The sequence below is a fragment of the Caenorhabditis elegans genome, chromosome V, assembly GCF_000002985.6.
Source record: "Caenorhabditis elegans chromosome V".
Taxonomy (NCBI): Eukaryota; Metazoa; Nematoda; class Chromadorea; order Rhabditida; family Rhabditidae; genus Caenorhabditis; species Caenorhabditis elegans.
This window is the reverse complement of record NC_003283.11, coordinates 9,500,035-9,523,070: the sequence shown is the minus strand read 5'-3', so window position 1 is coordinate 9,523,070 and position 23,036 is coordinate 9,500,035. Positions and strand designations below refer to the sequence as shown.

Genomic DNA, 23,036 nt, shown 5'->3' with positions numbered 1-23,036 from the left:
AAAGTTTCATTTCGTTGGTCTTTAGCAGTGCCTCTACTATTCACAGGTGCCATAATATGCGTCACTCCAACTTGAGAAGTACTTTTGTTATAACGATAAACGGCTCGGAATGCATTTCAAATTGTTTCTCGATAACTTTTTATAATGAAAAAAATTGGAAGCGGATCAACAGCTGGGTAACAGGTTATAGTAATAATGATGAAGTTTGAAGCAAAATCCATATTGAGCATAAAAATCGGAGACAGAAAAAATAAAGTAATTGGTATGTGCATTAGAATAAATGGAATGAATGTCTGTACAACTAATGCATAGAATAACTGTTTTTCAACATTTTTTGCCGCTTTTGAAGCTATCGCAAGAGTATCGCGGAGTTTCTTATAGCAGAGAAAACCAAAACCAAAGACGCATACCAAAGAGCTTCCCTGAACACAGTAATTATTAATTGATCACATAAATTTTGTAAATAGAGTTTTTAAGATGAAAAAACTGTTGAAAAAACAAAGTTTTTAACCAACCACCATAAACCACATTTGACCGCCTCCAATCCATGGATCATTATTAAAAGACATCGTTCCGTTTTGATCAAATTTAAAGAACATACCTCCAATATAACTTATGTTTTCAATAGAAAGATTCACAGTACTCGCAATCAAATCACTTAAAAGTTGAACAATTACAATAATATCAGAATACTAACACCTAGCATATTCATCCATTTCCGGAGTATTCCAAACCCAAATTCGCACTGCCGCTCCCCACCAAAAACAATAAGCCAATGGAAACAAAAACAAAAACCGAATTTCCAGCCTGATGTAAACTTTTGACCGAAACCTCTAAAAACATGCAACTATTTCGGAGTACAACTATAATTTTTCTAACGTTTCAATGCATCCATATCTATAAACAAAATGTGAAGCAAAGAATGCCATCGAAGCTCCAAATATTGCTGTATATGTTACAACAACCCATCTGTTCAGCATTTAGAATGCTATCTGGATAATTGATACGAAATGTTATAAAAGCGCAACCAACAGAATGAGATATCTGAAAAAGACATTTGGACTGTGGCGCCAATGCATTAGAGTCGGTCGTATTGAAAGTCTGCGTTGCTATTTATTCAGTTTTTGTAAACATTCACAACAAAATACGCAGTATTCACCAAACGATCGTTCTGGTACCACATTAGCTAAAATTAAGAAAACAAAACCTTAGTAATTTAAAACTCACAATTTCTGCAGGTAAATCAAATGCTCCCCAATATATCTCAAAAAATGCCGTGAACATCATCAACCATCGATATTTGCCAGTTTGTGGTGGTGATTTTGTCCAGATTAAAATTATTAGAATAAAGTTTAATAATATCGGAACAATTGTACATATCAGTTGATAAACCATTTTTATATCTCCAATATTGGTGGACAAATGAGAAACAAAAACTGACTAAGTAAAGAAATTTCCGATGAATGAGCAGCGCCACAAGATGTGCTCGAACGAAAACAAATAGTCCCAGGAGTTCTATTTCTAGACTGTTTATACGAATAAAATCACATGTTTATAGCACAAGTAAAGTAGATGGCTTAAACCGTGGAAATATACAACAATTTTATGCGAAAAGTTTCCTACAACTCAAAAAGTTTACACCGTATTTTTCTTATTAGCATACAAGACTAATTTTCAGTTTTTTTGGACGAAATATTCCATGGCATGCGTTGGATTTTTTCAAATTGTTGCCCGATTTCTTGTTGAAATATTTTACACAAATCAGTGAAAATCGAATCTGAATTTTTGAAACTACCAAATAAAAACGGATAATACCACATTTGTTAAGAAGAATTTGTATCAGGTTACGCAGTAATTGATGACGCTGTGGACATGTGGTAGACCATTTTGAACGTGAAAAAACGAAGGACATTGAAAAAGAAGGAAATCGAAAAAAAAAACGGTTTCAAATTCTGATAAAATCATTTGATCTTGTGATATTTTTATCGAAATCTCACGGAATCAGATAACTGTTAATATGGTTTCGTAGAATGTCACGGTTGATTTCAACAGATCTTTGTGTTAGGACTTTTAATTAGTTCGAAAACATTCAGATATTTATATTCTTTGAAAAATATTAATTTAATTTTTTCTTATGTTTTTCTCTGGTATTACCTATTGCTGTCTTTAAAGTCTTTCGGTCAAACGTTAAAAAGTAATCATAGGCTTCGTGTTTCGGCCATTTTCCGGAACTTTCATTGTTCTCAACTTTTCAACAGCATTTAATTTTTCAGAGGTCATGATTTTTCTGTAGTTACACAAAGAATAAGATGAACGACCGAGAACCATTGACTGTAAAAGAATGAAATTCAAAACGAGTTTTCAGCATGGATTTAGTCTGGGGTTTAGTTGTCCTCTACTTCTACAAAGAATAGTCTAGACGAACTTTTCAAGGCAAAGAAGACAATTTTTTTGTACTAAAAGTTTTGCAGAGAAGTCTACAGAAACGACTATAATTCGTACATTTTTCAACAGGTCATAAGATTAGAATTAGTTACCGTTAGGAATGATGTTTTTGTTATTACTTTGATTTTTGTACTGGTTTAATGTAAATTTTTCTTCAGTTTTTTGAATCGACCACGGAAATTAAAAAAGCAAAGAAGACAACGTTTAAAAATTCATGCTAATGACAATTTCATTAGCATCCAAAAAAAACAATGATCGAGTTACAAGTTTATTTGGGAATTGCCAAAATCTCGAGTGGTCATTTGTCTAGAAAATAATATATTTGGATAGCTTACTATTAGATTTTCCACTGAAAAATAAATCTGAAATTGGCTTTGGCTACTTATAATTGCATAACTAGTCACAAAAGTCACCTCAGCCTAGATCTCACCAAAATTATATAGCTCAGTTCTATTAATTAATTTTTGTATTTGGTATTTGGTGAATGCGTGGAAGCCCTATCTCCTAAATGTTCGTCTGAAATATCCGAATCTGCTGCCATTCGCAATGAACCGATGACCGTTTTTCTCCATACTATGTTTTTTATTCACTTTCCTCTCATTCACTGAAGTAATGTATATAGGATGTGATCATACGGAAGAAGCCACACTCATAATATCGGTTTATTGTTTATCTAAAAGATGTCATACAGGTGCATCCTAAAGATAAACTTCAGTCCACGCGAAGTGTAATACTTTGTATTCTTTCTCAAATAATAACTCTTTTCGGTCTAGAAGCTTTATAATATTTGCAGCTTTTCATTTTAGACACGGGTCGTTGAACAATGTATTTCTTTCATTTTTTTGTTGCCACATATATAGGGTTTTCAATTCTATATCTTATTCTAAATCTTTTGTTTATTTCTGTTTAAGCTCTATTCCTCAAATAACAAGGGATTCTGCTTTTGACATTTGTGCATCGAATTATTTTATTTTCTGTTGAAAAAATAGTTTGGCTTCTTAGGAAAACCTTCATAAAGAGGATACTGTCAATTCACAACTACCAATTTTCAAATTAAAGTGGTCATGTAATTTATTTTCTTGATGAAAATTGTTCATCGGCATAAATGTTTGTAAATACTGTTCATTTAAAGTTCGAAAACCACCCCGCAAAATTTCATGATTTCAAAGTTTTTATTTGAACTTTTGAATACTAGAGCTTTGAAGATAGCCAAAAATACCTACAGTGATGGTTACATACACCTAATTTGCCATGAAGACTCATTCTTGGAGTGTGTAGTTTCTAGGCAGGTAAGCATACCTTCGTGGAGGCTTTATTGCACCATTTCTGAACTTTCATTTCTGATTTTTGTTAGACTTGGTGCTTTCTGATCAAGGAGAAAACTATAAATCATCTGAAACAATACAAATCACACCTTCATTTATCATGTTTAAACATATTTTTTCCAAAGCTTTTTCCATATCTTTCTCTGTGATTTCTTTATCATTTGACCTCCTCAATCTAATACTCTCGAACAAACAAGGGGTTTTTATTCGTTGTAACCTTTCATCATTATCATGTCCTCCTTCCATTACACAATCGTCTTCTTTTTCTTTTTCTCGACCATTGTTTCGTCTCCCGGTTTTGGAAGGAGAAAACATTGAAGGCGAGAATAGAAAGAGATACATAAGGGGCGTTCTTTTGTAGAAGTAAAAAAAAAAGGTGGAGAATTGGAAAATGAAATCAGAATAAGAAGACACCAGTTTCAACCAGTTGTAACCAGTTGCACAACCAGACATGACCAACCGTTTATTGCTCTTGATTCTTTTCTCCGGTACTGTTGCATTTGATCATCCAACACATACATTGGATCCTGCAATTCCGACTGTTGCGTAAGTGTTCTTTTTAATGATAGATTATTGAAACTGAATTTCTAAAATTATTGTTCTTGGAATCAAAATAAAAACTGTAGTACCTCCCACAAAATCCTAATAATCTCTGAAATTTGTTCTAACTGAAGTTTCAATAGTACGCAAAGAAATCTCAAAATGTTGAATAAAATGAAATAGATTGAGGCTGTTATTCAATTTTATTACCAATATTATTACTCGTTACTCGTTGCAACAAATTCTCTTCCAGACCACACACCACCGATTCATCAGCTGATTCATGTGCTGGACAATGTGCTTTCCAATTTATGGATAATATTCGATCACAAATCGGACAAGATCGAGCTTCATCTCTAATGCAACTCAATTTTAATGACTTCCTCACTTCATTTTCAAATACTACATTTTTTGAGAAATTCTGTGTGTAAGTATGGGGTTTCGCAAAACTGAGACTTTATTTTCAAATTTCAGAATCTATCACAATTTCCAAAATTGTGCTTCAAAATGCACTCCTGGATTCCTCCATCAACTTCTCATGCGAAGCTCTGAAATTATCGATCAATATTGTGTCTATAATTTCGATGCGATTCGTGAGAAGTTCCCATGTCTTATCAAAATGAAGCCAAATAAGGAATGCGTCAAAACATGTACTCCACATCACAATGCCATCTCATCCATGACTGAAAATTTCAAGAATCTTGTGCTCAGCGGGGATACTACAAAGGCTGAACAATATTTGGCTCAAGGATGTGAATATATCACTTGTACTCTTCATTGTGATGTTCCAACAATTGCACATGAATGTGATTCGGAGACTGCTCAACTTGTGATTGACCTAACTCGTAAGTCATTTGCAAGCATGGAAAAAATGGCACTTGATACGAATGCTGTTGCTAAATGGCCACAAGTTTGTGCTGATATCAAGACATACAGAATGCCAACCCCATCAATTCCACCAAAGAACACTGATGTCGTAGCGCAAAGCAATTCAGTCGCTGATCAACCAATTTCACATCCAAAATTGGTACAAGCTCCACTTATCAGAGCTTCATCGATTCTGTCGATCTCTATTGCTTCCCTCGTTCCATTTGTTCTTTTCTTTTAATCTTTGGAACTCTGGTTTTTCTGTATTTGTAAATAGTTTAGACATCTAATTTAGCTCAACAACAGAACACGACGGGTGATTGTTATTATTTTTCTAAATTTTAAAAAGGAACAATAAAAATTTATGAAAACATGATATTGGTGATTTAAAACAGAACAAAAAGAAACAGTTAGAGGGCACATGGAAGCAAAAATACTTAAATCTGGATACCGTTTTGAAAAAATGGACTTATATATTAGCCGTATCCTAAAAATATTTTTCCCAAATTTTCAATTAATTTCTTTCCAAAATCATGAATCTTAGAAAACTACCAAAAAAACAGTTAAATTATTAAAAACAAGACAACGGGAAATTTTTCAAAACTTGGTCAGAAATCTCTCACGGTACGGCTACTACATAAGAACCGAAAAATTGAATCAACTAACGTAAGACGACAACAGATTAACCCGTGGTTTCAAATTAATTCTAGTTTTTAGATTGATTAAGCCATATCAGTCAACGCCTTTGCCTTGAGAACTGCTGGAGCTGATGTTGGTCCAAGGATTCGAAGATCTGTTACGACAGCAGTTACAAGATCCGATTGGATGCACTCAATATTCTGACGGCCAAGAAGAGCGACTCGCTGATAGACTTGCCCCTGAAAAAATATAATTGTGTTTGATTTTGTTATGACCAGTGTTTTTTTATTTTAATTATTTGAATGTGAAATACCGAAATCTGCGACCTTTCTTTTATAGACCAAAAAATACCCGAAACTACCAAATTTCGTAATGAGAAGTTCTGAAATTTCCAAAAAAAGGAAGTTATACCAGTTCAAAGTTTTGAAAAAAAGAAAATAAAATTATTTTTTCAAAACTTTGAACCGCAATACTTTTTTTTGGGAAATTTTCATAACGTCTCATTACAAAAAAAAAAGCAAAATTTCAGATTTTGGTGTTCCACCTTTAAATTTGTATTCAACCAATCTAAAACTCTACTACAATAAATTTAGATGTTTTAATGATCGATCATTAATTTTTTTTCAACAAAAATTCAACATCTGACTTTACAGGTGCAGATTTCTAAAGACAGATCAAAAGGTTCATAATATCCGTTCTTTGAGTTCTTATCATAACTTTGCTTTTCAAAATTTTTCAGTACATATTCATTGACCGATCTCGTGGTCATCAGCATAAATCAACGTGCCATTTAACAAAACCATGTGACTAGTCGACGTGAGAGTACACGATTCATCCCATCAAATCATTGAACAAATCAAGCGATAAACTATTTTTTGTTTCGGTTCATTTCCCAATAAAAAGGTAGAAAAAATCACAAACCTTATCGATGAATTTGAAATGTTCAGCAACTACAATTACTGGAATATTGTAGTGATTAGCACACAAAACTACAGCCAATGCTCCTTTTCGTGCAGCAACAGCACCATTTGCAAAAATAGCAGAACATCCGAGAATGAGAACTCCACTCTGAAAATATCATTTTGAGATGGGAATTTCACTGTAAAATTCTCAAACAGGTCCCAAATTCCGAAATGCCACAAAAGAAAAAAAACATTAATTGATGTCTAATTCTTGTTAATCTTTTCTTTTTAATTACCGCTCTTTTTCAGCCGTGCCGCACTTTCGGTTTTTTTTTTCCGATTTCGACGAAAATAATTTTTTTGCGCTGTTTTCTAAATTTTAATCTAAATTTTAAATATAATAAATGTCCAAAAAAATTTTTCATATCAAAAAAAAATGTAATTAAAAAATATTTAACCCTTCGGAGATTCTACAAGAAACACGTTATTTTTTGTTCTTTAAAAATACGAAAAATATTTTTTAATATTTATGATCGTTTTCTTATTAAAATTCAGAAAAAAACCGCAAAAAAAAAAAGAAGTTTCGTCGAAATTGGAAAAATTCGATTCTATTGGGGGAGTTTAGAGACAAAAGCGAGACAATTCAAATTAGGAGATTAGCAAAAATTTAAAAATCGTCTGTCTTTTTTTTTCAAATTTAATGCTCTTTTTGGCATTTGAGACCACTTAGAACCGATACTGCTTTAAAAAAAAACTCACTGCCAGGGACGCCCATGAAGCTCCTTTCATTGTGACGTATTTGACATTATATCCTTGATCTACGAAACTCTTCACATGCCGCGTACCTCGTCCATTGGAATTTGCATCAATAACAGACAATTGCATATCAGGAATTTGTTGTTTGGCTTCCAGAAGAACATGATTCACAACAGGACACCAATCGAACACGACAACTTTTTTGAATTGTTGAATTTTGCGAACAAGCAGTTGACTGATGGCTTTGTACGCGTGACAGAAATTTATAGCCAAAGTATCTTCCAGATAAACTTGTAATTCTTCTTCACACTTCATATTAGTGCTTTCCTCAAGTCGTTTGATTGTTCTTTTCAACAATCGAACTGTATTCCCAAGTGCAAATGGCAATGGCCAGTGACCATTTTGAGTCATATGAGCAAGTTGTGGACGAATAGCCAAATCGAGGTCGTGACCGAATGTGGAAGCATTGATATTATTCTTTTCTCGTTCTACTGTCCAATCTCGCAGAAACTAAAATAAAATAATTATACAGTTTGATTGAAAAATAATATTTTACCTCTTTGAAAGCAGCAATAAATTGAATACAAACTGTTTCAACATCTGGAATTTTTTCCAATTCTGCTTTAGCCATAAGCGTTAAGAATGCAGGATGAATGTGTACAAAAGACGTCGCATCATCCAATTGGGCGATTGCTGTTGATTCAATTTCTGATGCTACTGCTTCGTCAGAATCAGATGCAGACGGCAACGTTTTCGTTTGATTTTTTGGAAGATCTTCAAAAGAACAAATCTAATAAATTAAATTATCAAAAACTCACCAAATGTGACCACAGAAGGCATTATAACGTTATGAACATGTCGAACATTTTTCTCAACACCAGTAGATTTCTTTATCGCCGGCTTTAGACTTCCATTAATCTTCACATCTTCAATCACCAAGGTTTCCATTTTCGCTGCAAGCTGTTCTGTGGTTTTCGTGAGCTGTGCATTTTCTTCGATAAGTTTAGTAGTGGATTCAGATGGAACTGCTGAATGCTCTTTTGGCGGTTTTTCCTTCTTTTGCCCTTGATTTTGAGTGCTCCCAGCGGCGGCGGCGGCTTTATTGGCTACAGATTTTTCAGCTGAAAAAATTAATTTATTTTTTAGGAAAAAAAGATAAATAAGATACCTCTCGCTTTTTTCTCAGCTGCCTTGGCTGCTTTTCTCGCTTTTTTATCTTCAGCAGTCACGTCTTTCTGAAAATTATTAGATTTATTGCTTAAAATTCTTATGAAACACTTACGTGATACTGATTTTTGTCTTCACCTTGAGCTGGCTCTTCTGCAGTTGTTGGCGGAACCACTTGCTGGTTATTTTCACTTTTTACTCCGAGAATCATTCCAAGTAACTTTACTTCGTTGTTCAGCTTTTCGAAAGTTTCCTGAAATATTGATGCAAAGTCTAATGGTTTCTGAGTTAACGACATAGATAAAATGAGATAGATTGTTAGTACTTTGAAATGAAGATTATTGTGAAGTTCGTTCGCGGCGGCAGAAACTTTCAGGACGACGAAACCCAAAAAATTCTCAAGTGCAACAAAAATTGAGTAAAGCGTTGAAAACACAATTTCACAATAAAAAATCAAACCTTTAATTTATCAGCAGGATGCTTTTTGTCAGTATTAATATTTTTATCGCTCATTTAAACGAATATTTACAGACGAAACTACAAGAAAATATTAAAATAAAGAGAATAAAAGCTGGTGTCCGAACGCTTGAAATGAAACACGAGAAACGCGTCATGCACGAAAAGTACGTCAGCAATCTCTGTTGGCGCATTATGTGCGCGTTGATTTATTTTTTTGTTGTATTTTTGGAAATCGACAAATTAATTTAATTTAGAGAAGAAATTTCAATTCTTGTAACAGGAAATCATTAAATATTCTTTAAATGAAAGTATTAAACATTTTGATGCTATGCGTAGTGCCACAATGCAAATTCTAAGCACTAATTCCAACAATAACAACAATGCATGCATTTTATTCAAGAATTCAAAATAACTGAACTAAAAAATACTATTTTGAAATTAAAAAGATTATATACTTGTCAATACTGACTCGTGTCAGGAAATCTTTAAAAAAAAGCCGAATACTCAGTTGCTCATCGTGTAACTTATAGGATTAACGTTATTCTCCTGTCGGTTAATCCATCTTACAATAGGCATGTTCTGTCCACAACAAATAATTTTCTTAACAGTCTCGATGCATCCCTGTCGATAAGATTTGATAATAATAATAGTTGGAAGCGGATCCAAAACCGGATACAAAGCAACAGCATGCCCAATTATAGGATGTTTCAAATTCAATTCGATATTCAGCATTGGAGCTGTGAAAAATACTCCGGCGGGTACATACATGAGAAGTAATGGTATGGCCGTTTGAACGACAAGTGCCTGGAGTAACTGGTTCTGAAGGGCTCTCGAAGTTTCAGATATAATACCAGTGCTCTTCAATTTTTTAGATATACACCTATAGCATTTTATACCAAAAAAGAGCACGCTACAAAATGAAGATCCCTGGAAAATTTAGTTGTTTTTTTCTTAATCCGTATTATTTACCACAATGATCAGTATCACGACGACCCCTGTGAATGATTTTACATCAGGAGCTGTATTTCCAAATTTATCTAAAGGCCAAAAATTTGCACTCATATATGCATAATCGTCGATATCAATACGATAGTTTTCAAGTAGATTAGCCCTGAATAATACTTATTTTAGAACACAGTCAACCATGATTCTCACCTAAAAAATGATCTTCTCTCCGAAGTTTCTCCATAACAGTAAAAGCAAATGAATCCCCATAGAATGCTGCATACAATTGGGAACCAGTATGGGAGAAGCTGGCCAACTCCCGAATGATATTTTCGACGGAAGTTTCTGAAAAAAAGTGCACACTAAACACTTTGAAAATGTGTCAATGCTCACGTGTTAACTGTACCGTAACGGTAAAAAAGTGTCCAGCAAACAGTGCAATTGAGAATCCGAAACAAGAACAATATATCCCTGATTTATTCGTTTATTTTCACAAAATCTACACATTAGAATCTTACATATTAAAAGTTGACCAATTAAGTGACTAAAATCATAATGACCTTTTGAGTTTTGAGCAAGAATACAAACAGGTGAAATTTAGAGTGTCAATTCTAAATCACATAGACATTTAAGTTCAGTAAACTAATTTTTGATAGTCAGAGAACATATATAACAGAGATCTAAAATTGGAAACATTGAAGTTTTAAAAAGTTTTTCATTACTCAATAAATTAAGCCAACCCTGCCTTAATTCAATATTAAAATAAATACGATGAAACATGCATTTAGAAGTTTTTTTTTTCAGAAAACAAAGCTTTGGAAACTTGAGAAAAGAATCATCTCCATAAAGTCTAATATAGGGTCCAAGAAATCTCTTTGTTATATTTCATGACTTCCTTGTTCAGACGTGTAACTTTATTGTTGTACCAAGAGATCATGTGACAGATGACATTTTTCTAGTTTTTCTGAAAGCAGGGAAGTGCCAGAGTGTAAGGGAAAACTACAAATAGCTCGTAGTTTCTTATTAGTGAGTTGGCATATGTTACCTTTTATTTTTCGCATTAAATTTTTCTGAACACCATTACTTCCAGACTACTGACCATCAAAATTCATTCATCAACGAGTAGTGAGTAATATTTATGTATAAAATGAGCTTAGGTGTAGACTGCTTTTATTTTTGTACATGCATAATACGGTACGGTTCACATTATAGCATGCTTCTGCTCGGTTCAGTGAATTTTCAAAGCTAACAGTACCGTCATCAACTCTAAGATCATCAAACCGCTCGGAAGATTCGTTTTAATATTGTAATTTAGGACTACATAAATATCTTACAGAATCAAGTTTTGAAATTACGCCAACCATAACGATTTAATAATCTTTGCAAGAAACTTACTAAAAAATTTAGGAACCAATTGTAAAAACGAAGCATGCGAGAAATTTGATGAGGTTAAACATCAAATGAATGCTCTTGCTGAAGAAACACGTAGCAGCTCACAATATGCGTAAGATCAAATGATGGGATATCATAAGTAAAACAAGCAGAGCATATATAAACATATTCAAAAGATCATAGGTAAGTTAAGATCGTAGGCAATCATTGAATAAGAACACATGGAAAAAATAAGTATAAATACTACTATTTTCTTCCAAACTCTTCAAAATCACATCATCATAAAGGTCATCAGTGGGGATTTTCATAAACACTTTTTCGAAATAATCGAATTTTGTAAATTTTGTAAATTTTAAGTTTTGAGTTTGAAAAATCCAAATATCCTGGTTAAACAATTTACAAAATTTGTACTTTTTTTTCGACTACAAAAAATATCCTAAATGCTTTCGTTTTTAAAATGTCCAGTCAAATTGCCAAATTTTTGAAAAATTTGGACTTTTGAAAAACCCTCAAGAGTGTCTCTAGAATTTTTAGATATAAATAATGTAAAACATTATAAGAATATAACATTTACAGAAATGTTTTTAAAAAATATACTCTTGCCGACTTGATAAATCAAAACGCCACTTTTTGACTGTCATTTAGACTAATATTACATGGTTTACAACGATATATGGCCACGTCAAAATCAAAAGAGTACTTTTAACATTTTTCACAATATCTAAGCTATACCTTTGAGCAATCTGTACATATTCAGCTGTTCACTTACTAGTAAAAGTCATGAATAAAACTATTTGCATAAGGGCAATTTATTTTCACATGAACATATTTTTTTCCATTCCCATGTTCCGATAGTCAACTTCATATTCTCAACCAACTATTCCCATTTTCCTCTTCTGCTATTTCAACCATCAATGATTTTTCCTGTATTTCTTCTAGTTTCCATTATTTTTCCACTCATCTTCTGCCAATGCCGTGATCTTCATCCAAACTGTGATTTGTTCAAAACTCTTGATCTTTGTACATCAGTTAGTTCTCAAAAAGCAATCATGAAATACAATTGTGCGTCTTCTTGTGGATTTTGTGGAAAGCAAGCCGGAAGTTGTGTGGATCGTTTGTCAAACTGTGCCGATTATAAATCTTCAGGACTTTGTGAAACTGATGATAAGCTACGTATTGAATATGCTTGCCCAGTTACTTGTAATGTTTGTTCTACTCCTGTATAATCATTCAATTACTTTGAGAAAAAACCATGAAAAATTAATATCAATAAAGTTAATGTACAAAAAAACATTTAAAGCTTGGCTGAAGAACGATCTCTCAAGAATCGTCTCAAAATCTTTCCAGCTGCGGACTTTGGAATTTCTTCAATAAATTCGACACCACCTTCGAGTTGTTTGTAAGGAGACACTTTTGCTGAAAGTATTATAGTTATACAGAAAATGCACTATTCATAACTTACGTTTAACAAAGTCCTTAACTTCTTGTTCAGTGAGAGTGTTATCAGCTCTTACAACAAATGCTTTAGGTAATTCTCCAGCTTTAGCATCTGGGATTCCAATAACTGCACAATCTCTAATCTTTGGATGAGATAGAAGAAGATCTTCAAGTTCAGCTGGTGGTACTTGAAGCCCTTTGACCTTGATTAGCTCTTTAAGTCGATCAACAATAAACAAATTTCCATCCTCATTGAGATAACCAATGTCTCCAGTGTGAAGCCATCCATCGATGACAGTGCTGGCTGTTGCTTCTGGTCTTCCGAGATACCCAAGCATAATTGTTGGACCACGAACACAAATTTCTCCTCGTTGGTTAACCGGTTGCTCTCTGTCGGTTCCTGGTTCCACAATCTGAATAACTTTTGTATAAATTGAATACTTTTGTTTCCTTTTAAACATTGAAAAACTTGATTCGGAAATTCTCACCTTCATAACCAAATTTGAAGCAAGTTTTCCAACGGATCCATATGGTTGATCATTTCTTAAATCAGGAAGATGACTAGCCATTGAACATTCCGTCATTCCATATCCTTGTTGGATGTATTTCAAATTTGTATACTTCCTCTTCAATTCTTCAATCAAATCCTTTCCAGCTGGAGCTGCTCCCGCCATTATCATTTGCACTGATGATAGATCAAACTTATCGCAAATTGGATGCTTGGCCAAGAAAACCATAATTGGTGGAACTAGGCAAAGACAGCGGACCTAAAGAATTAAATTAAAAATGTTATTTATGAACTTTTGATTCTATACTTTGTAGTTTTGAACGGCAGTCAAAAAATTATTCGGCTCAAAATGGCTCATGACAATTCCAGTCATTCCCTTGAGAAGACAGTGATTAAGAAGACCAAATCCATAGACATGATAGAATGGAAGAAACAAGAGAGCTTTCTCATTGTAGCAGTCCCAATTTGGATCAAGAACATCCAAAATGTGTGATTTATCAATTCTGAAAGTTGTGTCGTATATGAACCTAATTATATTTTCGTTTTTTTTCAATTACTTTTCAAAAAATGTACATAACGTTATACTGATTCTTCTGTATTGATCTATGAAATTGTTTTCTTGGCCCTTATCTTTTTTTGCGTCATAGGAAGGTTAAAGTGTAACCATTTTACTGTTAACTTTGTACTTTCACACCTATTCTGTCTCATCATCATCATCTTTAAATTTCAAACTTACGCAAGATACATGGAGATCATGGATGTAAAATTGTAGTGTGATAGCATAACACCCTTTGGTGGTCCAGTGGTACCACTCGAGTATGGAAGAACGAGTAAATCATTGTGAACATCAATTGGAACTTGTGGTAGAGCAGTGACTGGAGTTGAAACCACTTCATTCCAAGATACAACTCCTGCTGGAAGAGAAGATCCAACTGGTTTTGGGATGACAATGATCTTTTGGATGTTTGGCGATTGCTTCACAGCAAGAAGAACTTTTGGAAGAAAATCTTCGTAAGTAAAAACAACCTTTGCGCGAGAATCAACAAATTGACGTTGAAGCTCATCTGAAAACAGAAATTGCGGGTTGGTGAAAGTAACTTTCATCAATTTAACTTACAGTCAGTGAAAAGTGCACTAGCTCCAGATACAGCTCCACCGTTGATGGCACATCCAATGAAAAATGAAGTATAGTGCCAGACGTTTGGAAGAACAACAGCAGCAACATCTTTCTAAAAGATATCAAAAATTTAAGGCATTGTCTTGAACAAATTGAAAGATTTTTGAAATACTTCCTTTCTCTTGTTGAATTATAAAATTCCCAAATTTTTAACATAATGCCACATACCTTGAACCCAATGCTATGAAGATACATAGCGACAGCAAAAGCATCCTTACGAAGTTGTTCAAAAGTAATGAAATGTTTTGGATTATCTCCGCTCACAAATGCAATTTTATTCTTTCCATCGGCAATTGTTTTATCAATTGCATCAAGGAGCATCTCATGGTACGGACGCTCGGAAATCTTCACTGGTGGATATGTAGAGTCGTGTGGCATGGCTGAAGTTTGAAAAATAAATGAATTTAGCAATAACAATCAAAATATAAGAACTGGGCAAGAGGACAGCATGGGTAGCCTACAGTGTGGCCGAAGGTCAATTTAGAAAAAGATAGAGACTGATAAAGACGACAGTTGATAATAGTAAATAGGAAAACTACAGTGCTTAGACGTTATAATGTGGTCCATTTATTGTAGTCTTTGTTTTTTGGCAATTTATAACATTGATTCAACTGTTGAGGAAAAACCGTTAGAAAATTAAAAAAAAAACCACATGAGCGCGGGAAATACTTATCATTTCAGTTTCCGATGCTCATAATCCTAGACAATTTCAGTTAATACTCAATGAAGACAACGAAAGAAAAAGAATAAATGTACACAAAAAGGGCATATTAATGATAAGGGTTGCAAAACGAAAAATGGGCTATGAACAATAAAATAAAAGATCTGTAATCGTAATCAGATGTTTTTAAAGATCTGAAACTTGGATTGTACGTCATTGATCATATTAAAAAGATGCTCAAAACAAGGAAGTACTGGCCAAATTTCAACAATCAAAGTTCTCGTGACGATTTGACAGTAAAAAATGAGGTATTGTGAACATTTTCTAAATTATAGTTTTTTTCCAACCGAGAAGTTATTTTAAGTTATTATTTTCAATCTTCCCCATCAAATTTAAAAACAACCCCTTTGAAAATTACGGCTAAAAGGCATTTATTATTTTTCTGCTAAAAAATTTTCGGAATGAGTTAACGTTTTTTTTTCTAATGAAATAGAAATCATACTAAAAATAGTTATGTAAACTAACTACAAAACAAAAATTGGATTCTTTGTATTTTTAACCAATTTTACAGTTTTTACAGTGACATAATTTCCTGAAACGAACAACGAGGTCTGAAAGTACAAATTTTCTGAAGCTTTGAAGAACATGATGGTTTTGCTGAACCGACAGCGTGTGTTACACGAGACATTTGACATCGATGATAATGAAACGGAATTGATGTTATCAGTTGGCCACGATTGCATGTCATTCATTTTGTTATAAATCAAAATTGAAATTACATTTTGGAATAAAGATAGAAATATTGAAAAAAGCATTCATTCAATCAGCCTATATGGAAATTGACTTTTACAAAATTGAAAAAAAAAATTATGCTGGCATTCTGATGGTGATAGCAAATCCTCCTTTGACATTAAGAAGACACCTAAAACAAAATTATTTCAAAGAACCTATAATTCCGTATTCTTACTTTGTGTTCGGTTTTATCCTAACCATGGTCTCCGATTTCATTGCATAAGTGAACCCGCTCTCTTCTACGACCGCAAATGTGTTTTCCTAAATGATACATGAATTTTTTTTGGGATTTTTCTGTTTTTGCCATACCTGCAACCAAATTAGCAACTCTACAGTTCCACTTTCCAAATCATAAGATCCCTCTCCTAGCAACATAACTTCAGTTTTGTACTCAGGTGCTCCATAAATTCTCACTGGTCCGTTTCTGAAAACTTCTCAAATTAACTATCCGAAACAAAACCAACTAATTTCTTACTTCACTTCACTGATATGATCATAGATAAATTCTTTTCTATTAATAGGTACGGGTAAATCAGTCCATCTTGCTTCGTATGGAGCATTGCATGCAAATGTTCCTTTTCCTGGTTTACCTGAAACAAAAAATCGGTGAGCTCACACAACTACAAACCAACCAGTTTTGAATTCATTCGATCCATAAAATTCTTTGATTAATGGAGGTAAATCCTTGACAACATCAGTCAAATAGAACCATCTTTCAAAGAGTGTGATATTGGAAGAACCAACAAGAAATCGAACACAATCAAATTCAGTATTCTTTCGTTCACGTTCAACGACAAGACCAATAGAGTTGGAAAATCTTTGAGGTGAATGTTCTACTCTTGCTGGCAACATGAACATTTCCCCTGAAAAATAGAGAGCTCAATTTTGAGTTTTGATTCAGATTATCTAACATTTGTGAAAAAAATAATTCCAAAAAATTTTTGACAACACAGATTTAGTTTCCGTTTATAAATTGTGAAAAATTCTCAATTTTCAGTCTAAATTTTTTGTTCATGGAATTTTAATTTAAAAAGCTAGTTAAAAAGTTATCTAAGAAACCATGTGAGTTTGTGTTATTAATTAATTAATTTACAAATTCAAAAATAAATTTTGTGATGAATCCTACCTTGCTTGATTACTAGATCACGGACTTGACCCTTTTCAATCACTTTCAGTACCATATCCCCTTTTCTCTGGAAGAAAAACTCTTCTCCTTCTTCCAAATGAAAATCTTTTCTTTGATTTGGTCCTCCAACGTAGAAAACTTTCAACTGATCCGAGAACATACACTTGTTACAAACAGGTGGTACAAAATCCTCTTGATTATCTTGAATCCATTGTGGAATCTCAATTGCAGTAACTCCGCTCATTGTTATCACAGGTGGTTCTGCCAGTTTGAGTTGAGGCTTCTGTTGCTCTTCGGTAGAAACGGAAGTCGTACAGACTACTTGCTCCTGATGCGAAATGAATAATTTAGTGGAGGTGAAGCAACTCATCGATTGACAAGGGAATTAGCTCAAGACGAATTGGTAGAGAACTGAGAGATCGGGTTGAAATTGAAAAAAGACTGGAATATATGAATGGCAAGTAAAAGTGACATTTTGACCTCTATAATTATCACAAGAAACGAGAAACGGACAATAAATCGTCGAGAAATACCAATACAAGGCGTTCTTGGGAACGCTTTGAAGTTCAAAGGAACAAAGCATTCGTACCCACCTATTACAAAGTTATGCATGAGAACACATTTTGTAAGTAGTCAAGTTGCCAAAAATTGATTTTAAGCCATAAAAATAATCCTCAGATGCCATAAAGAGAATATGAAAATTTACATAATTTTGAGAACGGCAGTGAGTGTGTTCAGGAATTGATACGATTATGAGCTAAGTACAGTAATCCCCAGATGAAAATTTCGAATTCAATAGAATGTTCAGAGAGTCTCTAAAAGGTTTGGATGTAATAAAAGAGATTAAGAATAGATAATATAATAAACGAATGACCTTCTTTCATATACACCAATTAATAATATAACCTGCCATTCTTCTTACCTTCAGTTTATATTTCTCATATAAATATTGCAGTTTATTGGGTTTTTTGGAACATAAGTTGACACATTCCATCTCCGAAACTTCTCTTTTTCTAACCTAAATTATAAAGCTAAAGTCATAGACGATCGAAGAATTTGTCAATTCGATTACAGTAACATAGACTAAATCACCCACAAAAAACCGAAATTTTTCAAAAAATTGTATGTGGTTGAGACAAAGCGGTGTTAATGTCCGATTAACGCGACGAAATGATAAACGTGCAATGTCACATCTTCTTAATTTCGCCCATCTTCTTCTTCTTATTTCCGTTTTTTGTGTCTTTTTTACATTTTTCTTATTCTCGTATCTAAATCTCCGTGATTTGCTTATTCTTCGCTGATTCAAGTGTCGCTTTTCAATTCTTGATTAATGATAAATGTTTGACCGTCTTAAGGAACTGGTACCCGTTTATTTCGAAAAATTGAGAATTGGGAGTGGGAGGAGGAGAGAGAAGCAACATTAAATTGGTGTTGGAGAGAAAATTGATAGAAAACCTGAGATGCTTTGACCAAAACACGAAGCATTCTGGGTTACATGACTGTTGGAATTGGTGACGATTTCAAATTTTTCTTCTTTTTTTCCGTTGGATACACGAAGAACATCGAGAGAAGTGAACCATCCATACAGAAGAAGATCACGTTGGCTAACTGAAAAGTTGTAAAATTGAATTTAGGATTATCTTAACACATTTATTGGTGCAAAAAATTGTCCACATACTTGAAGTTAGTGTTTTACATCTAAAAGCAACGAATTTTCAAGAATGAAGCGTGGCCTAGAAACTGAGAAAACTCGGTCACTTTCAAAAAGTTGAATTTACACGTGGTGTCAGGCTGTCCCATGTCGGTTTGATCAACGTAGATCTACGAGAATTGCGGGAAATTAGACGCTGACTTCTCTACTGATTTAGCATGGTTAAGAGCGTGCTGACGTCACATTTTTTTGGGCAAAAAATTTCCCGCATTTTTTGTAGATCAAACCGTAATGGGTCAGCCTGGTGCCACGTTATTAAGAACTATCTCAAGAAATCTTCTCCGAAAAACCAATAGAAAAACTATTTTAAGTACATTACTCTCAATCTTCAGAGTGTTCAGAAAGAACCTGTGAAAATTAAAGATAAACCGCCGACCGAGTTTTAGATCTTTCTAGGCCACGTCGAAAATGTGACCCTTTGATTTGATAACAGTTAAAAAATTCCGAACAAACCAGCATGTAAAAATCATCAATACCAATACTATAAACGATCGCGTGGAGCTCCATTACCCACGTGAAGACCACTGGAGCCAGGGGTACAAAATCTATACATTTCGATGTTACTGCTTTGTACTGCAAAATGAAATTTGGAGGTATGGGGAATTGAACCCCAGACTTCTCGCATGCGAAGCGAGCGCTCTACCCCTGAGCTATACCCCCGACGGCTAAACGGGTAACTAGTACTTACTATTAGATACGGACAGACCAGAGACCCAGCAATTTGAGCGCCAGATGCGATGCGGCCAGTGAACTGAAAGAGACATAGAGAAATGAGAGTGTATATAAGAAAAAGGGACGCAGACACTCACTTCTTTCCCGTCTTCATCATTCATATTACCAATGTACAAGAAGAGTAAAGACAGAGCAGCTGCAATTCCAGTCATTAGACGAATTAACTTTCGCTGAAATTAAAAACAAATATTTAAAAAGAACAAGATCCAAATATAAATACTCTTTTGGTACGGTAGAAAATGAGTGCAATCACGAAGAATAGTTGCATTGAAACTGCATATGTCTGCAAAAGGATAAGCTTTGTGTCCCGAAGAAATATTGAATACCGAAGCCATAGTGCAGACCTGAAACTTTTGGAATTCGTTGTACAGTTTTATTATAGCAGCAATTACAGAACCATTACAGTAATCCAGTTTATTTTGTGAACTGAATACTGCAATATCGGAGAGTCGGAATAAAAAGAGAGGCAGAAAAAATTGTGCCCTGGCTTTGAAACGGTGATCCGACTATGCCATATTGCAGTATTCATGGAGCAAATGCTCTCTCGATACAGTACTTCATATTTAAGAGAAACACAATATGATATATTTGGGACGTGATTGGCCTATATAGGATCTTGATAGATGTCGACTGCGAATTCAAAAAAAGTTTCCCAAATGTTCGTTATTTAATGCCCAAGCTACAAGCTACGAAATTGGCAGAGTGACAATTATTCTATTGAAAAGTGTAGGTTTGAAACGTTATAGTTCTGTTGGAACAAGGCTTAAAGAGTGTAATGAATGATATAAGAAAACATGAGAGCTGAAGATGGAGATGGATCGACAATTTCCAAATAAGCTTGAGAAAGTTAATGAAGAAATAAAGTAACGTTTCACTTCAAAATTGTTTTTTATTAGATGCAATAAATGGAAGCTAGATGGCAAAAGATGGTATCTACCAAAACCGTATTTCTTTACGTAAATGCAAATCTGATAGAGGTGAAGGGAATTTTTCATATTGTTTACGCTGCCAAACTACTCATGATCTTCTAAGAAAATTCATGAAGGACATCTCATATTTCAAAGAAAAACTGATCTTGATTGCGGTGAAGGTGGTAAAGTAAAATGGTGAGAATTAGACAAGTTACTAGTACAACTACAACTTAAGTTGAACTTTGTACAACTATGAGCATTTCTTTGTTGTTTTTTATTTATATCCTATGAACACAACTCAAAAACGTGTGCAGTCGTACCACTTTTTTAGATTTTGTCAAGTTCGAAGTACTGGAATATCACAAAAAATAAACAACGTACAAAGTAAAAAGTCGGAAAACTAAAAAGTGTATTTAAGTACACACATTTTGCCTTATTTAAGTAACCAAAAACATATATTTTGATACATTCGTGGTGTCAGAAGTGTATTAAAATACATTTCGAAAAATTACTTGAATACCAAAAAACTAAGTGAGCACTGATTGGTTTCATATTCTGGTAAAAATAAATAAAATCAGACTGGGAGACTAGCACGAGTTGGAAAACTGTTTTTTTCTGTAGAGTTAGATTTCACATTCTTGTCCAACTTTTTTGTTTTTTTTTTCTTTAGAATATACTTAATTTTCCTTTAAATAATAATAAATAAATGTTTAGGGCAAACTCTTACCCAATAACTGCACAAATGTATGGAATGGGAGTATCACTGTCACTGCTTTGCCTTCGTACCCATTTATGAACAGCTTGACTGAAATTTAAATACTTTTAACTATTTTCTTTTAAATTTACCAGTTTTGTTAAGATAAAATTATATTTTGAATGTAAAATAGATATTGTGGACTTTTCGAAACACATTTGTTATTGATATTCGACGTTTTTCTTTTGTTCCCAGCTAATTTTAACCACATTTAATCTGCCTCCCACGGAAGTGAATAAAGTTTATAGGACAGTTTCGACAATCTGCCAAGATTATATCTAGAAAAAAAGTTACTTACACTGGACTAGTAATTAAAGCAACTGCATGAAGAGCTGTAGAGGTTAGAAATAATGACCAGACAAGATTTGATGTATACATGGCAAAGAGCCGAGAGGCAGAGACCGTACCCAAGTCGATCTCCATTCTAAAATAATTTTAGTTAAATATTTCAAATAATTGGAAAGGGAATAATCAATAATTGAATTGAAACATGAGAAAAAGAAACATAATGAAATGCATGGAAAAAGGCTATGTACTTCTGCAATCGAAGGCTTATTCTTTTCTTTTTGACGCCCCATATCTCGGCTTTGCATCTGAATACTTAGCCGCCAGTCAAATGGGAAGAAGACGGACTGTTAGATGTTGGCTAGAAAGGGTTAGAGAATGAGAGAAGGATGAGGAAAAAGAAGGTGAACCGGACATATAGGAGAATAAGAGGTGGGACCCAAATGAAAAAATGAGATAAAATTCATGTGCTTAATGGAGACTATAAAGATTGCTGACGTACTTTATTACACCATACAGGAAGGACATTTTGAATGAAGTTGAAGGTTAATTAAAGATTCGAGAGTAGATTAGCAGCTTCAAATGTTTATTAGACAATTATCTCGACGTTGCGATGGTTTGGATAAGAGGTGAAGGTAGTCAAGAATCTCATTCACTTTCCGGTTTTTTCAAACTTTCAAACTTAAAAGTGATCGCCAATAAGTTGCACTGTTCTCTCCTTAATTGAATATCAATTGATTGAGCAGTAGAACTCCTTAATTAACTAAAACTGCAATGAAAATATTAGTTTTTATTTTAAAGTAATGCTGGCGAACCGGACTAAACCGGACGTCCGGTTTCCGGGTTCTGAAGAATCAGGTGCCTGGTTTTGGGGTGCTACAAAATTTTTAAAATAATTTTTTAGACAGTTCCTATGATATCTGTCTAGTTACAATAATTGCACACTATTATGTATTCAAAATTAGAAAAAAACTGGAACGTGAAATGAAAACTCGGAACATGGATTCAGAAAAACCAGACATCCGGTTTGTCAGCCCTATTTTGAAGATTTCAGTCTTAAAAAATAATTATAAAAAAACGCAGAAATAATTCGATTTCTATAACTTCGTAATAACTTCAATATTCCAAAGGCACCTAAGATTGGCATTAAAGTTTAAAACTTTCGGTTAACGGCGGTCCAACTCCGGCGCCGATCTAGAACTACCGATTATATACTCTTCTAAGGAATCTCTGCAATCACTTTTTAAGCTTCAAAGATCATAGATCTCTTATGAAAACATCAGATTTAAAAGCGGACTGTTTACTTTCTACGTTCCCTGTCTTCAAACAACAGGTCTCTGATCTTCCTCACAATGGTTATACTAGGAAAGTTATTCGTTTTGGATAACGTTCAAAGTGTAGTGTAAACGAGTTCCTGAAGTTTTGAAGATTAGAAAGTTCAAATAATTCAAAGTTTTTCTCGCCAAAAATGTTTAACTTATTTGTAATTTACTTTCGCTAATTTT

General features: G+C 33.8%; 5 protein-coding genes, 2 non-coding genes and 3 pseudogenes across 11 annotated transcripts; 3 read left to right on the top strand and 7 right to left on the bottom strand.

Moving 5' to 3' along the window:
* Positions 1-34: 34 nt before the first annotated feature.
* Positions 35-1,395, bottom strand: C50F4.15 (annotated as a pseudogene). The gene is made up of 3 exons: positions 1,228-1,395; positions 516-1,044; positions 35-422 (listed from the first exon to the last, which is right to left on the bottom strand). Coding segments are annotated over exons 1-3 (1,085 nt in total).
* A 2,816-nt stretch (positions 1,396-4,211) lies between these two features.
* Positions 4,212-5,552, top strand: C50F4.8 (CPG4 domain-containing protein). Its single transcript, NM_073052.6, has 3 exons — positions 4,212-4,316; positions 4,564-4,737; positions 4,785-5,552. The coding sequence occupies exons 1-3, from the start codon at positions 4,222-4,224 to the stop codon at positions 5,416-5,418; spliced, it is 903 nt and encodes a 300-aa protein (NP_505453.1). The 5' UTR covers positions 4,212-4,221; the 3' UTR covers positions 5,419-5,552.
* Positions 5,422-9,247, bottom strand: eif-2Bdelta (Translation initiation factor eIF2B subunit delta). 2 transcript variants are annotated; one of them, NM_001028613.3, is made up of 8 exons: positions 9,101-9,247; positions 8,757-8,894; positions 8,643-8,709; positions 8,293-8,595; positions 8,031-8,248; positions 7,478-7,984; positions 6,738-6,884; positions 5,422-6,055 (listed from the first exon to the last, which is right to left on the bottom strand). In NM_001028613.3, exons 1-8 carry the CDS (start codon positions 9,152-9,154, stop codon positions 5,900-5,902), a joined length of 1,590 nt encoding a protein of 529 aa, NP_001023784.1. In that variant the 5' UTR covers positions 9,155-9,247; the 3' UTR covers positions 5,422-5,899. The 2 variants fall into 2 exon arrangements, with proteins under 2 accessions (NP_001023784.1, NP_001023785.1); NM_001028614.7 differs by lacking the exon at positions 9,101-9,247 and having other exon boundaries at positions 5,486-6,055.
* Positions 9,248-9,604: 357 nt separating this feature from the next.
* On the bottom strand, positions 9,605-10,565 carry F11A3.3 (annotated as a pseudogene). Its single transcript has 4 exons — positions 10,439-10,565; positions 10,256-10,390; positions 10,070-10,211; positions 9,605-10,027 (listed from the first exon to the last, which is right to left on the bottom strand). Coding segments are annotated over exons 1-4 (827 nt in total).
* Positions 10,566-12,351: 1,786 nt separating this feature from the next.
* On the top strand, positions 12,352-12,665 carry F11A3.4 (annotated as a pseudogene). The gene has a single exon. A coding segment is annotated over exon 1 (314 nt).
* Positions 12,666-12,692: 27 nt separating this feature from the next.
* On the bottom strand, positions 12,693-14,939 carry acs-14 (4-coumarate--CoA ligase). Its single transcript, NM_073050.8, has 7 exons — positions 14,728-14,939; positions 14,500-14,611; positions 14,119-14,446; positions 13,690-13,885; positions 13,363-13,641; positions 12,900-13,287; positions 12,693-12,853 (listed from the first exon to the last, which is right to left on the bottom strand). Exons 1-7 carry the CDS (start codon positions 14,935-14,937, stop codon positions 12,732-12,734), a joined length of 1,635 nt encoding a protein of 544 aa, NP_505451.1. The 5' UTR covers positions 14,938-14,939; the 3' UTR covers positions 12,693-12,731.
* A 1,013-nt stretch (positions 14,940-15,952) lies between these two features.
* haao-1 (3-hydroxyanthranilate 3,4-dioxygenase) lies at positions 15,953-18,161 on the bottom strand. Its single transcript, NM_073049.2, has 7 exons — positions 18,061-18,161; positions 17,139-17,466; positions 16,645-16,875; positions 16,488-16,602; positions 16,322-16,436; positions 16,188-16,273; positions 15,953-16,142 (listed from the first exon to the last, which is right to left on the bottom strand). The coding sequence occupies exons 2-7, from the start codon at positions 17,380-17,382 to the stop codon at positions 16,088-16,090; spliced, it is 846 nt and encodes a 281-aa protein (NP_505450.1). The 5' UTR covers positions 17,383-17,466; positions 18,061-18,161; the 3' UTR covers positions 15,953-16,087.
* A 329-nt stretch (positions 18,162-18,490) lies between these two features.
* On the bottom strand, positions 18,491-21,670 carry swt-5 (Sugar transporter SWEET). Its single transcript, NM_073048.3, has 7 exons — positions 21,545-21,670; positions 21,220-21,297; positions 19,802-19,925; positions 19,659-19,751; positions 19,538-19,600; positions 19,303-19,422; positions 18,491-18,746 (listed from the first exon to the last, which is right to left on the bottom strand). Exons 1-7 carry the CDS (start codon positions 21,667-21,669, stop codon positions 18,630-18,632), a joined length of 720 nt encoding a protein of 239 aa, NP_505449.2. The 5' UTR covers position 21,670; the 3' UTR covers positions 18,491-18,629.
* Positions 19,438-19,509, bottom strand: K06A4.t1. The gene has a single exon. It is a non-coding gene; the product is annotated as a tRNA-Ala (tRNA).
* Positions 19,438-19,510, top strand: K06A4.13. Its single transcript, NR_069199.1, has one exon. It is a non-coding gene; the product is annotated as an Unclassified non-coding RNA K06A4.13 (non-coding RNA).
* Positions 21,671-23,036: the final 1,366 nt, after the last annotated feature.